This window comes from Poecilia latipinna, unplaced genomic scaffold, assembly GCF_001443285.1.
Source record: "Poecilia latipinna isolate Pla-1442-1.1 unplaced genomic scaffold, P_latipinna-1.0 Scaffold1962, whole genome shotgun sequence".
Classification (NCBI taxonomy): domain Eukaryota; kingdom Metazoa; phylum Chordata; class Actinopteri; order Cyprinodontiformes; family Poeciliidae; genus Poecilia; species Poecilia latipinna.
This window is the reverse complement of record NW_015114578.1, coordinates 46,384-67,553: the sequence shown is the minus strand read 5'-3', so window position 1 is coordinate 67,553 and position 21,170 is coordinate 46,384. Positions and strand designations below refer to the sequence as shown.

At 40.9% G+C, this 21,170-nt stretch overlaps 1 protein-coding gene across 3 annotated transcripts in view; it reads left to right on the top strand.

Annotated features, from left to right (window-relative positions):
- Positions 1–20,955, top strand: part of LOC106935422 (CUGBP Elav-like family member 2) — a 71,338-nt gene extending 50,383 nt beyond the window's left edge. Inside the window, exons 7-12 of one of the 3 annotated variants that reach the window (XM_015015866.1) lie at positions 3,951–4,085; positions 7,706–7,834; positions 11,236–11,415; positions 13,150–13,293; positions 14,505–14,676; positions 16,417–20,955. In XM_015015866.1, coding sequence (XP_014871352.1) covers positions 3,951–4,085; positions 7,706–7,834; positions 11,236–11,415; positions 13,150–13,293; positions 14,505–14,632 — 716 coding nt within the window. In that variant the 3' untranslated portion in view covers positions 14,633–14,676; positions 16,417–20,955. Of the gene's footprint in view, positions 1–3,950; positions 4,086–7,705; positions 7,835–11,235; positions 11,416–13,149; positions 13,294–14,504 lie in introns of all 3 variants that reach the window. The other 2 variants (XM_015015865.1, XM_015015867.1) reach the window with 2 other exon arrangements.
- Positions 20,956–21,170: the final 215 nt, after the last annotated feature.

Sequence of the window (21,170 nt, the reverse complement as noted above, 5' to 3'; positions counted from 1 at the left end):
TCGTGCCTTCAAGTAGAACTTCTTTTTAAACACATGCGCACTTAGTTTCACCAACTAGCACCAACTAGTGGCGTGGCGAGAGCATTACACGTTTTCGATGTGTACCGTTGCTGTGTAAACACAGATCGTCATTAGAACGTTTTCAAGTAAATGATCCAACAAAAACAGAACGAAAATTCAGTTTTTGTTGGATCATTGTCGTGTAAACGCCCCCTTAATTAATCCATCTGCACTGTCACTGGTGAATAAAAAAAATATTTAAAAATAAACAAAACTGTGCTGAGAAAGGCCACTAAATGGGAGGATTTACTGGTATTTGCTGGTATCTGATTGGTAACAGACTGAACTCCCTGCAATCAAAACAACTTTCAGATCTTAATTCAGTCCATTCCTGTTGATCTAGTTTATTATTCAATAACAAGACAATCTGTGGCTCCGCAGGAATCCCTCATCCAGAGCAAGATGTGGCGACAGTGGAGAGGAAAAACTTCCCTTAAACGAGAAGAAACCTCCAGCAGAACCAGAACCGGAAAATATGTTCTGTATTTAAAAAAGTAATGTGGATTAAAAGGGAGTTTGACTGAAAACTGATATTTTCTTAGATCAAACTAATCCAACTGAACATATCCTGACTTTTAGTGTGGAAGGGGTCAGATGGACGAACCGAGCTTGGGATTATAACTTCAGTCTTTGACTTTTTTTGGTAGAAATACAATAAAATCTCATATTTTCAACACATTTTTGTGCTTAACAAGGACAAAAACCAGACTTTAAATCAAAAAGATTTCCAAGGATGATGACTAGAGGGAAAGGACACAAAGATAAATCAAGATATTAGATTTGGGCTGTCGGAGCTAAAAGCAGAAACACTGGACGGACTTTGTGACAATCATTTAAGTAAGTGAGTGAAATAAACTCGTAATTAAAAGTGGAGACCAATAAAAATCATGAAGAAAGGAAAAGGCCATTAGCTAAACGGAAAGGTCAAAGAGAGGAAAACGGCCCAGAAGGTCAATGAATGAGGAAGGATAAATTAGAGCAAAGACCAGAAGAGAGGGGAAGAAAGAAAGAACCAGATTGGAAACTAAAAGGTTGCAGCAATAAATGCAAAGAAAAGAACCTTTAATACTCGTGTTGCATTTTACAAACAAATCAGGTACATGCGCCCGTTCCAAAGCCTGATCGATACCATTCGCTCCGTAAAGTTGCACATCTTCTTGCTCATTTGCTCCATTGTCTGGCTCATACATGTAAGACACGGCCAGAATTAGCACGGCTGTGAACGCGTGTTTTTGTTAGACTTTGATAGAATGAGTGACGGCTGTTTTTATTCCTGCCTCGCCTGAAAATAGAAATCCATTTCAGCTTTGGGTGTATGACAGAAAATTGGAGAAAATCGCCCTGAAAACACAATTGGTTTTGGCGGTGGCGGTGTTCCCGAGCAGCAGAGACGAGTGGAGGAGTCGCACACATCGTTTGTGCAAACACGTCGCCTTAGCCACCCTGAAACTCGGAGCTCTCGCACTCGGCTGCAGCGACTTGGAGTCTGAAAACAAGACGAGGACTCTAAAAGCTGCCAGCCTCTTCCTCTCTTCCTTTCTGTCTCTTTTTAATCCTTTTAATTTACCAATCAGAAGTGTGAATCCAAGTGATGAATCCAGCCATCTGTTGTCATCGTTCAGTTTGGTTGTCTGGGTGAAGGATATCTCTGTCTAACAAGATGTATTTTCCTCGTTGCGTCTCGTTTGTGTGTCTCTCTACATGTGCGTACTCCCATAGGAGTGTATATACACCCAGGCTGTATATACAACACATACACCTCATATGTGCCACCCTTAACTTTAACAAGCTCATGTGTTGGAGACATCCTGTCTGTGGAAAGTTCTGCTTGTCAGAGATGAAGATGTTCACCGAGAGCGGGATGCTGACGTTTTATCGCCCCTTCGGCATCAATCAGCTGTTGGCATGGAGTCGTTAATTATGCTGAGAGAGAGTAGAGCTGTTCCTGCTTTCATTTACACTACGATAAAAGGTTGAAGCAACTTTGTTGTGGTCGAATTTGGAGAACATTTGGTCTCAGTAACGGAGCTGGCACATCCACAGTGTGTTTCCAGGCAGTTCCAGAAACATCGGACAGTGAAGGGAACAGCTGTAGATCCACTGGACAGTTTCTTGGATGTTCGGCTTTGTAATGCTGATGAGATAAAATCCCAACGTTCAAGCCAGAGGCAGGTAGACGAAGGAGGCGTCTACTGGGCAGAGCCACACCTGATTGGACCAACAAAATGAAGCACAAAACTACTGGACGACCAAGAGTCTGATTGGTCCAAAATCAGAAGTAGTCGTTTGGACGATTCATGTCATCGCAGGCGTTTCTCAGCAGCCTCACCTGATTGGACATGTGTCAATGTTTTCTTTTTATATATTTGTCTAGCTGATTTATCTGACTCATTGTTACAACTTATTAAGCACTGAGATAAAATAACAACCGGCAAATTCTGCGACGTTGGCGGCTTCAAAAACATTTCAAAATAAGAGCACCAACATAAATCACCGCTTTAATAGAGATTTTTCAGAGATGATTATAATTAGGGAGAACTAAATATTGATATTTATTACATCACTAAACAAAGTTAAGATTGGTTACTGGAATTATGTAAAACTGATAAACAGTTAAAAACAATTAAATAAATAAAAAATAACATTATTTACAAAATGATGTTGCTTAAAGTGACTTTGGGACAAAGATGTGCCAGCTCCATTATCTACATCCACACCTGTACAGAGTATGCTTTAGGAACGTTTCCTGATTTTCGCTTGATCTCCTTAAAGCAAGATCCAAAACTAAAACTGGCCAAGAAGAAGTTATTTTGTAATAACATATTTTTAAGTATTAGACTTTTTAATGCCTTACTGACTGTCATTTATAATTATAAATCAGATCTATTATTTCTTTAGACTTTAAAGAAGCTTCAGTACCACCTAGTGGCTGATTTGTAGATTGCAACAAAAAGCACCAGCACCATCTGGGCTACCGTAGAACAACATAAACATTAAACTAAAATCTTACAGTCCTCTTTACTAGCTCACCTTAAATTATGTTCATCATCTCGAAAACATTGTAAAACAGATTACTTGGATAGAAATAAAAAAACTAAGGAAGCTGAAATGTTTTAGCACCATCTAGTGGTGGAATTGAAAATTGCATCCCCAACGAAAGAACCAGTAAATAACTTTTAGATATTTAGGGAATTGAGCCCTCATGAATTTCAAACAATCTAGATGTAAATAGTTTTTATTGAAAGTTGGTGTAAATAATCAAGTGCTGGCCAGAAATGTTGATGGTTGTGAACGTTACTCAGACGACTACAACTATGAAGAGTAAATCTTAAAATTATCTCAAAAATCTGATTAATCTGCCTGGAGCTTGATGTGTTTCCGTGTGCCGTGTATTTTAATTGGTTTTAGCTGCAAATATTGGAGCAAAATGACCTCCAGGAGTTGAATTTTTAAAGTGATATAATAGACTACAGAGCTGCAGAACTGTTTTAGAAAAGGTTAGTTTCCTCTCTGAGTTTCTGAGGCCCCTCCGCAGGGTTTTAATCGAGTGCTGTTGAAAGAGATAAACATAAGTTGAACTAAATCACTCTGATTATTTCTGCCTCCAGAGCAGCTCTGCCTGGGAGAAACACACCAGGACTAAACACTACAGCAGCTGCTTTTACTGATTCAGGCCCATTTGGGACTTATTAGTGAATTCAGCTGCTGCAGTGTTTACCTTCACACTCTGAAGCAAAGATTTTGTAGTTTGTTTGAAGAGGAAGCAGAAAGCAGCTTGTTTCCAGGTGTATTTGTAGAGGGAATACGCGCTCTCCGGTGGTCACCTCTGTCCCGGTCCGGCCCAGCGGTCCCCCAGCTTTGACACCACCCTCTCTGGCTCCTCTCTCCAGGTATGAGCGCTCTGCAGTTGCAGAACCTGGCCACTTTAGCAGCGGCGGCGGCGGCGGCCCAAAACTCAGCCAGCCCCTCCACCGCAAACCCCCTGTCCTCCAGCGCCGCCTCCCTGGGAGCGTTGGCCAGCCCAGGTAACGCCGCAGCCGCTCGGCTCGGGCGGGCCGCCCAACGCCGGCCTCCGCTTTCCGCTGTTACCATTTGTCACTTCACGACCCTGGCACGCCGGCCAAACCATCAGCTCCACCCATCGCCATCGCTCCGGTCTTCATCCGTGGTGTGTGTCCACTTCACCCTGACACGGGCGCCGTGTTGATGTCATTGGCCTCCTTGCGTCCTGTCTTCCAGCATCCTGTGGCGTGTCGTCACCCCATCATACGGGCGTTGCAGATGTGTGTGCATGAGCGTTTGCCTAAATGTCTGTCAGGTTCAGGTGTTTCCACCTCCATGTTGTGTTTCCAGGTGTCTCTCAGGCTGTTGTTCGGGGTGCGTGTTGATAACGTCCGCCTCGTAGATGTGGGTTTGAACGCACCAGGTTGTCTCGGGTTAAACACCACCATCTTCAGATTTTCTTCCTCCTCCGTCTCTCCTTGTTGCCCTCATCTTCTGCTCCTGCCCTCTTTTTGACAAGCTCCCTGTTTCTGCTCCATCACCCCACCCTCTCATGTCGGCTCGGCCTCGCTCCAGCAGCACCCTCTCAGCAGAGCATGAATATGAAAAACCAGCCTCCTCCTCTTCCTCCCTCAGCCGCCACTCTTCCTCCTCCTCAATGCTCACGCTGCTCCAAATGCCCGTTCTTGTCTCGTCTCTCCTCCTCCTCGTCTCACTCCTTCTCTCCATACTTTTCGCCTCTTTCTCTCTCTGGTGCCAAATGTCACTCCAACCTTGAATATTACACACTCAGGTTGAGGTACTTGCTGTGAATGAGTGCTGCTATACTGCATGTGTCAATGAAACTGAAACGTCACTCTAGTTTGATAAATATAGACCGTTCTGCATGGAGACAGGCCAGCGTCTTTGTTTTGCAACGTGTGCTGACATAATGCTCCCTCTGCCACACCATCTCCTTATACATTCAGCGGCAATCCTGCTTTGTTGGCAACGCTTTGATGAGATGAAGGGTAAATGAATAGATTCAATCTCTGTTTTGTTTTGTCTGGAAAGGAAGGAGGTCGCGAGCTTTGTGCACCACGTTTCCCTCCATCTCACCCTCCACCGTTGACATATCAGTGTCTCCTCATGTCTTTCTCCTGTGCTGACTTCATTTGTCTTGGTGATTCTTTTTCTTTTCGGATTTTCCAACTTATTTGAATCCAGATATGTGTGAGGAAACATCATGTAAATTATTAAGGAACGAAACGATGAAAAGTGTCTGTGTGGACCATGTGTTCCTGCCAGTTTGCAGATTCAATAGCAGGAAAATGAAAGTACACCCCTGCTTTCTACTAGGTCAAAAATTATTTGAATCTAATCGCAACTAAGTAAATCCCAATTAATTCACGCCACGCCAGGAAGGAAAGACATCAGCAACAGTTGCAGCCCTTCAATATAGAAACTCCAACGATCTCCAGAGAGGAAAGTTATTTGTACTCATTGTCATTCGTCAACCAGGAATTGGGTCGCAGGTTCAGAGGTTTCTGACACCCAAACGTACCCCTTCTCAGTCACCACATCCAACTCCAGTCCAGCCAAAAGACTTGGTCCCTCCTGGACTTCTGCCTGCAGGAACATGCCTGAAATTCATCAGGGGCATCAGGACAAAATGCCACCTCATCTGACTCCTTTCGATGAGGAGAAGCAGCGACTCTTCTCCAAACTCCTCACCCAATCAACGTCCTGTGGAGGTCATTCATTTCGGACTCTTGTATCCAGGATCTCGTTCTTTTGGTTATGACCCAAATTTTGTGACCATAGTTGAGGATAGGAATGTAGTCCAACCAATAAATTGGATCTTGCATTACTCCTGATCTCCTGAATGTTGGACTGCGGCAGACCTGCCCTTTATCTCGGGTCCTGTTCACAACTTAGATGGACAGGATTTCTAGACGCAGCCAGAGGAGGTCTGGTTTGGGGATCAGCAGATTTTGTCTCTGCTTTATGTGGATGATATGGTTCTACTGACTTCCTTTGGCCAAGATGAACAGCTTGCACTGGGGGCAGTTCGCAGCTGAGATGGAGATCAGCTACTCAAAGACCGGGACAGAACAGGGTGGCCTACCCTTTCTAGGTTGGAGGGAAGTTCCTCCTTCAAGTGGTGAAGATCAAATTTCTTAGGAAGATTATTCCTGAAATGCCAGTCATCCAAAGCATTGATGGCCCAGCAGATTCAACCCAAAGTCAGAGAAATGATCGCCATGACGATGAACCAGTACGGCTGTTTCAAAGGATTGAAGGACAAAGCTTCTTTTGTCTAAAAACAAGATGGCAGCAGGTTAGCAAAGCTGCGTCTGGATGAAGGACAAGATGAGGCCAAAGAGATGTTGGCAAAAACAAGAACTATGAAGCATGGTGGTGGAGGCATGATGGTTTGGGCTCATCCAGTTATTGGATGAACCATGAACCTCTCTACAAAACAAAGTATTTCAGAGTCAAATGTGAGTCCATCTGTCTGGGTTCTGAACAGAACAACAATCCTGAACACATCAGGAGATCGTCTGCGTAAAACGTTACAACAGGAAAGGGGTGTACTTTCTTTTTACAATGGTTGTATGTCTGCTTTATAGAAAGGAGTTTTTATCTTTGTCTAATTCTTCAAATTAGGTTCAAAAGTTGCAGTTCATTCTAAAAAAAAATGTTACCAAAGGTGTTACTTGTAGCATTTTGTCCATGTTAACTGATCTGCATTATTAGATTGTTTTTAGAACCATGTCAGAACCTAGAGCCTTGGTTCCTGAATGATTCTGCTTCCGATCCACAAGGTAACAACCGCAGCGACTTGTTCAGACGATGCTAATAGTCCAGCAAAACGCTTTAACTATTGCCTCATCTCTCAAATTTAAGACCTTTTGAGACCAGTACCATGACAACATTTAAAGAAAGCTGCATGTTTTCTGACGCTCTCTACAGTACCAGGCGTTTTGCACAGAATGCTCCTGGCTTCATATGGGTTTGCAACAGAAGTGAATCAATGGCGAAGATGAACGTCATTCCATCAACTGCCGATAAATTTCCACTTACCCATGACTGAGCCAAAAAGCAGCTAGCTAGCTAGCTAGCTAGCTATATTAGCCTCTAGTTACCGTTAGCCTCAGCCGAGTCACAGAATGCAATGATGATGTCTGCATGTGACTCAGAAAAATCCTGCAAGAACAAAACCACATAGAAATATAAGACTTTATAACCTTAATTTTAGATACACTCATTTAAGACTTTTTAAGGATTTGTGGACGATTGATTCTGTTTCTGCGGCTTTTTTCCAACATCTGAAGATGAAATGAATAGGAACACATTTTTGCATGGATGCGCCATGATGGCTTTGAAGCATCTCAAATCTTCCAGTTGAATGAACGCGTCACATGGGATGAAAAAGTGCACATTTATACGATAAATCATTATTTTCACATGGTGTAGCATCAGTAGTGCATCACCTAATGTGAGTCTGACGTCAATAACCCTTCCAATGCTACACGTAGCACCTTAAAACCACCTATCTGTGTTTGTTGAGAGCTGCTGAATGTTGGATATAACACATCCACCTCTCTGTCTCCTGTTCTCCTCTTCCTCTCGCTCTCTCTCCTTCCTGTTGGTCTCCCAGCAGCAGGCACAACGGCCAGCTCCAACGCCGGTGCCATGAACTCTCTGACCTCTCTGGGTACCCTGCAGGGCCTGGCAGGCGCGACTGTTGGCCTGAACAACATTAATGCACTAGCAGGTAGCATCAACAGTGAGTATTCACCCTGCCATCAGCCACTCCACCCCAACCTTCAGCCATCCACACCGACGGCAACGCCACCGCTGAGCAGAGAGACGGGGTTTGACTCATACCTCTACTTAACGAATATCTTATAAACATGACAAATCTGGTTATATTTATGTACAAAATATGCTCAAGAGTTTGAGCTAGCATCATATTCGAACCAAGTAGTTCTTGCATGTGTCCCGCTCTGGTTCTTCCTGCTGTCTCTCTGTGTCTCTGGTTTATTAAAACCTTTTTCCAGCCAAAGCTTCCTCCTTTTAGCCACAGACATCCCACCCATTATCCCATCCACCCATTCCTCCATCGCTCCATCTGCTTCCTGGTTGTGACCCGGGTTGTGCTTGCTGTAAGCGTGCTGAACCAGCTGCTGCTGAGTGGGACAGTCTGCCACAAGGTGGCGCTGTGTCGTTTTGCTGTTGTGTTTGCTGTTATTTCTGGGTTTTAAACTGATTTGCTAATCAGAGCTGCTAATTTTAGCTGTTTTCAGTCTGTAAAAAAACATTTTTTACGATAAATTTGCATACTTATAATTTTTTTGTGCAGAATATCTAAAAAAGATATTTTTCACGTGTTAATGCATTTCATGGTACATTTGATGTCTGAAATATTAAGATAGGCCGTAATAAGCGTGTCTAGATCGAGCTTCTGGTACTCGTAGTCACTGCATGTCAGTAGTCAGATCTGTTAGCGATTTCACGTCAAAAACCACAAAATAAACTAATTCAAAGCATCATGCCAAACTGTTGAAGTAAATATTTTTTCCATTTAACATTCATGCTTCAGTGCGATTTAAAAATGAGTAAATTACCTCCAAAATAAATCAGCTATTTTGATATTAGTATCAGAAATTTTCTACAAAAACATGGACATTTCTGAGCTCAAAGTCAAAAATTTGCCAGAAAAAAATCATAAATTTTGAGACTAATTCATAGTTGGAGTATCGTGGCACAGCTTTGACTGCCTGTTTTTTAATGACTCATCATGTGAGCAAAGTTATTCACACATGATTTTAATTTCATTTCTTATTTAATGGAGACACTGCCACTGCAAAGTGCTGGGTTTTTTACATTTGTGACAAAGTTTTACAAACCTGCAGTGTTGCCTTGATTCTTTCATGCATGCTGTGCAAACACCTGGGTGGACCTAGCTCCGCCTCCGTCACCCAGCTCCTTCATAGTAGCCAGCAGCAATTAGCAAGCAGCTGGTGGAACTGCTGAGCTCGTTACAGGAGCTGCAGCTCAGAGCAACCCTGGTAAAAACGTAGTTAAAGGGTTAATGGAGGAGCCATGTTGGATGAGCTTCAGAAAGAGCAGGAGTTCTCTTAAAGAGACAGAGGCCCAATTTTAAGGCGTTGAATCAGGAAAATGGCCCCTTTAACAAACCAGGAGTCAGAATGTGAGCCTAAAGTTGTAATGAAGGAAACATCAGAGTAGTGTTTTGCTTTTTGGGTGTTTTCGGGACATCAGATGCAGTTAAATCTGGAGAAGGTAGATGTTTCCCTGCAGGAGTCCGGCGGTATGTATCGAGCTCTTCGCGGCTCTTCGTGTCTCCTGCCTTCGACCTCTGAGCAGACGCGGCGTCTGGATCTTAATCAGAGCTGTTATGACAGCAGAGATCCCGTACTGCCGGCCTCTTCCACCACATTATTCTCCTCTGACCTTTCCCGCTCCTCGGCTGGAGTAGCTGTATCCGCTCTGTAAATCATACTGCAGCACACACACACGCACACGCCTGTCCTTTTAACCGAATGGGTCGCTTCCATTTTGCTTCCCATTTTGTCCCCGCTAACCCAGTCTCTCCTTTCGGTGCCCCTTTCCTCTTCCATCCACCCACCGCCACCAACTGCCCTCATTTAAACACATCTAGACCTTAATTGAATTGCAAAGGTCACCGGTGCAATTATTCCTGAATAAATGAGTGACCTATAATCCGGAGCGCTGCGGCGATAATTTATTTCACTGTGTCTGACGGCGAGGCGACAGGATGCCGGGCCGGTGTCAGACCTCCTCAGACAAGTTGCCCTCCGCCGTGATATTAAGCCGTTACAAGCAGCTAATGAGTGTTACCGCTGCGTTCGCTCACTTTTAAACTCGCGCCGCACTCCCTTCAACCCGCAAGTGAGACGTCACAGGCTGGGAAAGCAGATAATCGTCCCTTCAGCCCCCAGTTTCCTGAGCATCAGCAAACATGGCTGCCGAACAGATGGGGACAGTCTGGCTGTTTGACTTTTAATCAATGTTCAGGACATTTTTTTATTTATAAAGAAAAATAAAAGTATTTAGAAATACAGGATTGCTATGAGTGAACTTTAGTCTTTTTATGGGCATACAATAATTATGAAATGATGACATGGACCTTCTTCCGTACTTTTGGACAGTTTAAAAATAAAGAAATTACATGCAAAAAAAAAACATTTATTTTGAGTAACATTGAAAGCTATTTCAGAGTCAAAGATATTTCTTGGAAAAATTGTTAATTAAATAAGTAAGCCTTAATCTTCTTATGGATGTTTAATGATTAATAAATTACATGATTTCTGTACTTCTGGCCAACATAAAACAAAATTACATGAAAAAATATTTATGTTGAATATTGTTGAACAATATTTTATGTTGTATTAAGTCCACAACATTTATACTAAGATTAAATAGTAAACTTTAGTCTTTTTATGGATACATAATAACACTTAAATGATGACATGAATGTTCTTCTGTACTTTTGGACAGTTTAAAACAAAATTATAAGTAAAAAGCACTGAAAGCTGTTTCAATGTACAGTAAATATTGTAGTATTAGTGATTAGTAATTTAAATTAGATTTTATTCAAAGGTCATTTTATATTTTTAGAAAGAAAAATAAAACTCCCCCTAAAGAATAATCGTTTCAAGCTACAATAAAAAAAAATTAAGTAACAATTTATCATTTAAAAATAAAAATATTTATGTGTTCATTTGTTTATGAATGTTTGTCTTATATGGATGTGTAGAATTAGTTAAGTGTTAGATATGATCTGTTTCAGATTCTGTAGTTCTGTCAGACATTTTCATCAACGTTTGGTTTTGTGCCGTAGTTTTTTGTGGCGCTGATGTCGCGCCGTGGTTTGCTGCATGCTGCAGCTCTGGCCGTCATCAGCTGCTCTCATCCTTATTCTGCTGTTTGAAACTTAAACTCTGTGCGTCTCGTCTTCGGTGTGTTTGGTATCGATGTGTCTTCACTGTGTGTGTTTTACGGTACCGTTTGTGACTGTCGGTGTGTGTTTGTGTGTGTATGTGTGGATAAAACACAACCTTCAGTGGGAGCGCTAATGAGTAAGTGCATTCTCCTTTCTTTATTGTTGGGTTTTATGTAAAGTTGCTCAAATGCTCTCAGGTATGGCGGCTCTAAACGGAGGCCTGGGCGGCGCAGGGCTCACCAACGGCACAGCAGGCACCATGGACGCGCTGACGCAGGCCTACTCAGGGATCCAGCAGTACGCCGCCGCAGCGCTGCCCACCCTCTACAGCCAGTCCCTGCTGCAGCAGCAGGGGGCCGCCGGCAGCCAGAAGGAGGGTCAGTAGTCTGGGTTTTCCACACTGGAACACAACTTCAGTCTGGGATCCCTGAGAAGTAGATTAAGAATCTTTAATTTGCTTTCTCTGAGTTTAAGATGCTGAATCTAGCCTCTGCTGCCCCTAGTGGTGAACAAGGTGAACTACTGCATGTAAATGGTCGTTTATTTGCCTGGACTTGAGCTCAGAGTGCCAGCATAGCTTACCAAAGGATTGCTTTAAGAGGCTTATATGGAAAGAGAACTACTCATGGGCCCCTTCCATGTTGTTAATATCTGGAAAGTTTGTGCCCAAAGCTGGAGGCCAGAAACGATTCTCTTCCAGCCGCGGCAGAAACCATGTTGGGATTATTAATTTAGTGCAGCAAATGGAAAATAACACAGAAAAACTGTTGAAGAACAAAAACCCATTTTTTCACTGTGTCGGCTACGCTACACGCAAACCCGTTGCCATAGCAACTGTTGCCATCGATCAGAAAAGCTCCTTTCTGTGTCAGGAGTAAAAACACAAATAAAAACAATAAATATAGAAAACATTGAGTTTTCTGTGGTAAAAGTAGCTTTAAGCAAAATACTGATAAGCAACCTTCATTCATTTGGTTCATACACTGAAGAAGATAAAGAAGATTATTAAATTAATAATGCTATGATCAAGAAAACAATTTATTTTCTGTTTACAACAACAAATGGACACATTTTCATCTAAATCTGGTATCTATCTGTTTTTGAGGATTTTCTTCTGTTTTTGTGTCAGAAAAGTTTGTTTTAAAATTACCGGTGGTTTAAAAATGAAGGAAATGCTGTTTGTGGTTTATTCAGGTTTCATCTGCTCCGATGTGCTAAACTTTGCTTGAGGCTATTTGGATTTAAATTTATTTGACAAAGTTTTAGCTCCTTTCCAAGCAAAAGTAACAAGCTAAGAAAAATCTTACTTTGACAATTATTATTACAGTGACAGTTTTTGGTTCAAAACATATCAAATGTGATTTTCTGCCAAGATTTCATGACTAGATTTCTGGATAAAACATATTTTCATTGCAACCAGTTAATATCTTTTCCAGTTGCTTCAAATTGCCATTTTGTGGTATAAATTTTTAATTACATCTTTAAAGTTGGAGAAGAAAACATCTCAAATTGTGCTTCTACGATGTGCCACCTGTAAATACAACCTGGCAGCTGGAATTACATTTACCCAAAAGCCTTTGACAACAGACCTGAATACGAATCAGATGATGAAATGTCTCGTAAAAACAAACACCAGCCTGGATGCCGTTTGTTGTGCCCCGCTCTTCTTTCAGCATGAGAACTGTAAAGAAGCTGTCTGTATTTACCTGGAGTTCAAAACCCTTCAGGGAAACAAAGACATGGCGGCTTCATTTAGCCGTGGAGAGCGAACGAAATGCTTCTGAGAGATCTGACCTACTACAATTATTAGGCTGGCATCGATAAGAGGCTTGGGGAACCCCTGACCCCTCTTAAGAGAGACAACATGCAGCTGAAAGAATGAATTAAAAGCCCCATGCTTTGTTTGGAGCAAGCCAAAATACAATTATTAAAAAATGAAAAGCTTTCAACATTTCTGGGTTTTGTTTGGAAGCAGCGGTAAACCCAAGGCCAGCACACATTGTGCCAAGCGTTGAGCTACGTTCCTACAACAACAGCAGGTTTCCACTGAGCTCGATGTGAACAGCATGACCCCATCCTGACCTTTGCTGTCGCGCCTTCCTTCCCTCCAGGGCCTGAAGGTGCCAACCTCTTCATCTACCACCTGCCCCAGGAGTTCGGAGACCAGGACTTACTGCAGATGTTCATGCCTTTCGGAAACGTGGTCTCCGCCAAAGTCTTCATCGACAAACAGACAAACCTTAGCAAGTGCTTTGGTACATTTACTTGTTCTTCTGTTGTCTTTATAGGCTGGCAGCTAATCGTACTGATCAGAGATTATAATAGAAAAATATTTAAACAAAATAAGGAACATTTAAATGTTAATTAACCCTAAACAATGCTTCACACGGAAAAAACACGTTTATTAGATAAGGAGTGTTGAATATTGATTTTTAGTAGCATTGGCTATGGCTAGCCAAATAAATCAATTACTGAGGAACAAAAACAACTATTATTAAAAATCAATGTTTTGTTTACGCTTTCTGCAACAGAAATGCTAGACATAAGATAGCATGTCTTGAAATGCTAGTGTACATTTCTAGAAGCTAACTGTGTGCTAACTGTTAGCTAGCACACAGTCTCAGCAGTGTATCATTGTATATTGACAAAATAAGCAACATTTAAATGCTAATACCAAATAATGCGGCACACAGAAACACGTTTGTAATCATAATAAATGTGATTTAATTGCAGCAGTAGTCAACAGACATGTCATTTTTGTTCAACCTTTCTAAAGTGTAACAGAAATGCTAGCTAGCTAAGCTACCAGTTAGCTATCACACAGTGTAGACTTAGCTATCCAAGCTAGCAATGCTAGCAAGTCAGTCTAACTCATTTCAGAGCTTTTTGTTTTTAAGGGACTACATAGTGTAGCGTAGATTTTGATTTGGAAAGTCAAAAGTTTCTCACTATTTTCTGAAATGGTGAGAAGAGTACGTAACGGCTAGCGATAGCTGAAGTGAAAAACTGTTTTATCAATTTATTCAGTCATAAATTAAACTTTTGTTTCAATAATGTTGACCAAAACTGCTAATAGTAGTTAGCTAACAAAACAACTAGCGAATTCATTTTGAACATTTCAAAGTAAGCTGTTACCTTTGTGCAGATTTATTTAAAAGCTTTATATTTAATCATATCTATGTTTTTAAAGAACTCAGATGAAGAGGAATGTTTGTACAATAGCAGATTATTTCCAGTATAAAATACAATTAGCTTCTATAGAAAACCGTTTTAGTATCAAAACCTTGAATTCTTAGGGATTCTGCACAAATAAAGATGAACATAAAACTTTAAAGATCTTCTTTCAGAGTTTCATTTCATTTTGTTCTTGCAACACGGCAGAAAGAAGTAGAGCATGTAACAAAACGTTCAGTTCTCTGCTTGCCTCAACGCGCCGTCGATCAAATGTCGCCGTTTTTTCCCGCAGGCTTCGTCAGCTACGACAATCCGGTGTCGGCACAGGCAGCCATTCAGGCCATGAACGGCTTCCAGATCGGCATGAAGCGGCTGAAGGTGCAGCTGAAGCGCTCCAAGAACGACAGCAAACCTTACTGATCTTAGCACTAGGTCTGTCCGCTCCCCCAGTTAGCACTGCTAGGGTAAGTCTCCCTCCCCCCATTTAAAAAAGAGCAAAAGTGATGGTTAAAAAAGTTTATTGAAAATAAAGCGAGCCATGGCCTCTTGGGGCTGGGGGGGTCGGGGTGAACAGAGGGATTGTGGGAGGTAGGGGGAGATGACCTACAACCACCTGAGGGAGACGCACTTTTCTTTCTTGGTTATTTTTGAAGATTTCTATGTAAGCCTTCAACTATTATTATTTATTACAGCTTTTGACACACATGAACACTTCCATTTCTGCCATTACTTTGTGCAATCTATTTTTCTTTCTCTATACAATGGAAGAAAGTTGTTTTTTTAAAGAATAGTTTCTTTAACCTTTAATTTTATTCTTTTGCATTGATTATTTATACACTTTTAGAGACTAGTTTGAGTGGAAAGTCCAGACAAAGGAGCCATGGTACCATTATTTTCTTCTTTAGTTTTCTGTTTCGAACTCGAAGGCTGTGATGGGTTCGTTTTTCAAAATTTGCTCTTTTTTTAACCCGCTCGCCAATATGCACATTCGCCCTTTGACCTCCACGGTGTTGGTTGCAGGCCGCCGCTGCTTCTCAGAAAAACCCCTTGATGCCTGCTGGCAACCCGGGAGCAAAGGCTGCAAAACATTCGTGGCCTCTTAACTGTAAAGTTACACTCTACCACCACAAGAAGACAAAAAAACACACAAAATCCAGCTAAACATTATCATTTATGTACAAATACAGTTTTTCTTATTTCACAGAAGTTTAAAAAAAATTGTTCTTACTTTTCTGGGTCGGATCACATTGGTCTTTTATGTGAAAAGATTATAACAGCATGTAGATTTGAAAAAAATAAACTAAATCCAGAATTTGTGGAAGGAAATAATAGTACTACAAAAATAAGTTTATGGGTTAAAGGGGCGGGTATCTGAAAATACTTGAGGTTTGTTGACAGATTAAAAAAAATAATTCAAAGTACAGTAAAGCCACAGGTCTGTAAATTTTATTTGTAAAAAAGCAGTTCTATTTTTATACAACATTTTTACTGCCTCAGATGAAGAAAAAATGATTTTATTTATTGCCTATCGTTAAGTTATTGGACTCCGATAAAGTAAACAGCATCGCTCAACTCGACCCTGTGGAGAAACCTGCTGGAGTTCCCCGGTGTTTTTCCTTTTTTAAATCCTTTCACGCCAGTGTTTGTTTTTGTTTTTGTTAATTTTTTGTGCAGAAACATGGTGACAGAATCCATCAGCCCTCCCAACCCGCCTGTCTCTGTGACCGTCATCCATCTTTACGTTTCACAGCGCGTTCTTCTCCATTTGTCCTCTTCGGTTTCGTTAGGGTTGTTTTAAACGTTTAATTTTTACGTGTTTTTGTCTGTCTGTCTGTCTGTCCCCCCTCCCGTCTGTAAAATTTAAAATAGATTTTTAAACCAGACGGAAATTGATAAAAAATAAAATCTCGCTCCCCAAACACCACCATCCATCTGGGACGTGATGGATACGGCTTTGGGTGTGAATGTGCGTCGTTGCTCGTAAATATAGATCTATAACATTAATGTCAGTTTTCTAGTATGTAAAGAAATGTAAAATTAATGCTAAACCTGCTTATGAAACCAGTGTGTTGTGTTGCTGTTTACCGGTTTGTTTGTTGTTTGTTTTCATTTGGTTGTTTTGGAAGATGATGCTGTTGTGGTGTGCTGCTCTGGCTCTCTGTGTGTAACTCTCTCCTCTCCCGTTTTTTCTTTCCCCCTTTTAGAACAACCCATCTCCATGCCTGTTAGTTCATCGTTTGCCTAGCATGTCTTCGTGGCGTCCAAAAAAAACAAACAAAAAAAACTTTAAACAAAAAACAAACAAAAAAAGTGTCCTCTTCCTCCTCCCCGTCATTGTTTCTCTGATGTCTTTTCCGAGCTCACCTGATCATAACCTGGTTCTCCTCCACCGCTGCCTACTGATCTTTTCAGCTTTTAGCTTTTTGGACTTTTAAATATCAGTTTTATGTTTTGGTTTTGTGTTTCTTTTTCTTCTTTTTCTTGCATGTGACCTCATTTGTATTTTAGGGAGGCGTGGGTAAGAAAATAAATTAATGTGAAAAAGATACAGCTGCATTCATATGAAATTTAACTAAAAAGACTGAGATTTTTATTGAACCAATTTTCTTTTTGAGGTAAAAAATGACAACCTGTGGTTAAAAAAGTGATTTCCATTCTTTATGTGATTTTTTTCTTTCCTTCTTTCATTTTAACGTAAACTTGAAAGTTCACTACAGGAATTGGCTCTTCATCTTGCTTCTGGTCGCAGACGGAAAACACAAAAACACAAAGCGGCACCAGAAGCAGTTGGTGCCAGTTTCTCTGAGAAATAAGACTACTTCCACACAGTTTTAATAAAAACTGTCTGATCAATATTAGACTCTCTCAGAGCTCTCTAATGGTTTTTACATTTTTCAGGCAGTGTAAAGTTTTTTGATAAGGCCATTTTAAGTGGCTCTGTTTCTCATTCAAAGTCTATATATAGAACCACTTTTTCTAGAGTAGTTTAAAGGTAAAAAATAAAAAAGGACATTTGCCCTGTTTGGGGGGGAGAAATGCTACCTACTTGTGTCACCTTTTGCTGAACTGACTCACAGATAGACAATCCGTGGTTTTAAATGCACATGATGAAATTACCTATATTTTCTACTGTTTAAATGTATAGAGGAAAAAACTACGATACCTGTAACCCACGTTAACGTCGGTGCTTCTTGTGAGTTTAGTTGTGGTTTCATCACAAGTCTAACGGTCTTAAATGTCTCATGTTTTCTCAAGAGAAGACAAAAAAAATCAGTTTACTTGAACAATAGACAAAGCCTTTCATATTACTATAATAGTTAATTTGTTTTTTTATTTTATTTTTAAGGAGTCCCTATTTGCTAAATCTCTTGTTGGTTAATTAGCTATATAAAATTCCTAAAAATATATATAAATATAAATATATCTATAAATATATATATAAAATGTCAGCTCGTGAAGCATCAATGTCATTATTATTTTATTTCTCTCGTGGGAAACAATATTTAGATGTGTTTCGTTGTTCAGCAAAATGTCTTATAAGGAAAAAAAGACAAGATCAGTGGAGTTTAGTGCCAAATCCTGGAGGTACTTCCTGCCTAGCGCGTCAGTGTATTTCTTGTGAAATAATTTGATAACATGGGTATTTTATTATAAGTGTTTTGTATGGATCCCTCATATTTAAAGTATAGATTTAAAAAAAGAGTTTGTTAACTTGCTATTCTGTGGGCTTGTTGCCTGACTATGTCATGTTTGCTTTTTTCTTTGTAAAGATGTAAAAAGTGCCCATGTGTCATATAAATATATATATAAATATATCTATACACACATATGCACACATGGACACACAGACACTCTCGTGCAGACCTCACAGTTTACTTTTTAAATGTGCATGAGAGCCCCTGAGCGTGAAATCCTCTTCAGCAACCGCTGCTACCCAACACACACACACACACACACACTCATCACTTTAATATTTTTAGCCACTGTACCGCTGTTTGAGTCATGAAAGCCTTACCACGAATCTTTGCACTCCTGTTCTCTCTGTTTTTATTAGTCTCTCGCGCTCAGACGCAAACGTCAGGCTTCGCCGTTCTTTCTCTCCTGACTCCATCCCAGCTGAAAGTATTAAAGCGAGAGTCATACGCGAAGCCTTATTTCTCTAAATCCCCGTCTTATCTCTTATTTTTAAGTTCAAAAACCTTTCAGAGTTGTTTGTATCTGATGGCGAGAATCGTTACTGTTTATCACCTCCGAGGAGCGAACGCTTTCATGATGTAAGCACAGGGCAAGACTCATTCATTCAGCCTCAATGTGTTTAGGAAAAAGCACACGTCGCCGTCCGTCCGGCGGGAGGAGGCGGGACGCTCCGGATCTGCTGCTGAACTCTTATTTAGTTTTTGTCTCGTCGTGTAATGGGCCAAAATCATGTATAGATGCCAAAGTGTGTTATTGACATTCACATAGTCGAGCCGTTTACATGGCACAGTGTTGTCAGTCTATTCAACTGCCCCTCCCTGAAAGCCTCGTTTACGGTCTGCAAAAAAGACAAAAAAAAGGCAGCATTATTTTCTACAGAAGCTCACCAGTCGCCTTAACCAGGGAGAGTCGCACCAGTGTTATAAAGGTAGAGGATGTTGTGCCAAGTCCAGGTTCAGTTCTGTGTGCCGTTAACGCCCCATCTGTTGGGTTTCCTCCATTTCGTCCGCCAAGACGGGAAGGGACGCCGCGCGCTCTTCTCCGGATTGTTGTCTCCCAGGCTAAGCGAGGTTATTAGAAACAGGAGGAGCATCTTATTGGAACGGCGACGGGGGAAATAAAGAGCTTGTTGGCTTAAGAGGAAGAGGTCACGTCTGCAGGTCCACGCAGGGAAAAACAGCCGAGATGAAGGCAGCGCCGCTTTCATTAGATGCTCAACACCAAACCGAAGTGTTATTTCTCTGATTGTGGAACTTTAATGCTGCATAAGTCAAAGTGGAGAAAGAAACAGCCATAACTACACGTTTCACAGCCGGAAAATTAAAGAACCTACAGAGGAACATTTGTGTGCAGTGGACCTGAAAAGTTTACACACCTGTTAAAACGCATCTTTCTCCCGATTATTTATCGGCTTAGACGCATCGGACCTTTAGGCCTAGAACACAGGTCGTCCGATATCTCGGAAAAACTAATACAGTTTTATGTTTGGCCTTTAATCCACCTAAAAATTATTATTTATGGAAACTCCAACCAAAGTGTAAGAAAACAGTTTGTCGTCTTAAATCTAAAACTGGGTTTTAGATTTCCCCGATTTATCCACACACTTTCTTTGACACGATTCCCAATCAACGTCGTCTTTATATTCTACTTTAGTCATTAAAAGTAATTCAATCTGTCCATACAAGTGAACTTCCTGCCGCCATATTTAATCTGTAACAGGAAGTCGTCTTTGTTTCGAAGGATTTTGATTGGCTGACATAGGTTCTAGCTTTGCGCTACACTGCCCCCTATGGGTTTGGTATGTTTAAAACATTCATGAGAACGATATTTTTTAAAACAAAGTGGTGGATATATTTGTTTATGGTACATCTGGCAGCAATCTCCTGCGTCATTTATTTATTTATGGTACGAAAAGTCAGGATAAGCTTCGACAAATTTAGCAACAATGCCTTGGAGGCTCCAAAACAAATGCAAAATTATTTGTTTTGGTTTGAAAAAATCATAAGTTGAACTGAAAAACAGCGTCATGGTTTCAAGTTGGGGGTTTTCAGCTCATGGTGGATGGCCAAGGAATCATGACCCGACCCAAATCAGCATCAAACCTTCAGCATTGTTGGAGACAAACAACTTTAGCTTTTAGCAGGACGACACTTTCCAGGCGTCCAAATCAACAAAATAATGAGGAAACGACATACCAGCTAAAGATTAGCAGCTAAAGATTAGCTTGTATCACATCAATAGTCGTCGATCCGAACAACAATATCCCTCAGTGCTGAGGCATCTTCTCCTGCTTTGGCTGAGCAAAGAAGGAGGGACGACCGCTCCAAGATGGCCGCCGTATTTCCTGCGCCGGAGCAGCCAATGTGGCGTCTACTCTTATATTATGCTATGCTGAGAGCAACTTCCTTCTTCACCAGATGGAAACAGAATTATGTCAGAATTATAATTTCGACTTCCTGCTCATTCGAACTCCAGTTTGAACAAAAGAAAAGTGGGCTAATATTTCCGGGTCACGAGTTTTACGTTGCACGTTAATCAGAAAAACCTTCCATTTAACGTGGTGTGTAAACTTTTTATATCCTCTGTACAACTCCATATTTCACACTCTCACTTCTCTCTTGCACAGTATGTTTTAATTTAAACACAGATGCTAGATGTTAAAGACCTGTAAAAGTCCAAAAACGATATTTTTTGCGCTGCCAAATTGCACCAACTTGCACACAGCCCGCCCGACGCGGCGCAGCGTTAGCTTGAAGCATCTCGCCTTTGGAAGCACAAGAAGCCGAGTTTCTGTGGAGCGGCTCACCTCAGGGGCTGTCATCGCCAACGCTCGTTGTAATCTTTCTATCTCGTCACTGTTCACTTCTCTGTTCTCCTTCTTTCTTAATTATCTTAAGTGCTATTTATCAAATACTGAAATCTGAAAGGACAAAAAAAATCTAACTTGTTGTTTCTTTGCATTATGGCTTATGTCAAGTTTTTTGAGGAGAAAAATGTTTTGTGTGTTCTCTTTCCGTGGCGTAAAAACAGAGCTTGTTGTCTGTAAAGAAAAAAAACTACAAAAATTCACCAAAAAAATCTGATTTTTGTTGTTGCTGTTGTTGCTTTTGTTAATTTTGACTCAAAATGGTTTTCAGTAGTTTCAGAGTTATTGTCTTGAGAGAAGCCAAAGTCAATGCATTCAGTGGATCCTGTAAGCGTGATGTATGTTTGTTTGACAACACTTGGAAATCTGTCACTGGATGGGATTTAAAAAGTACAA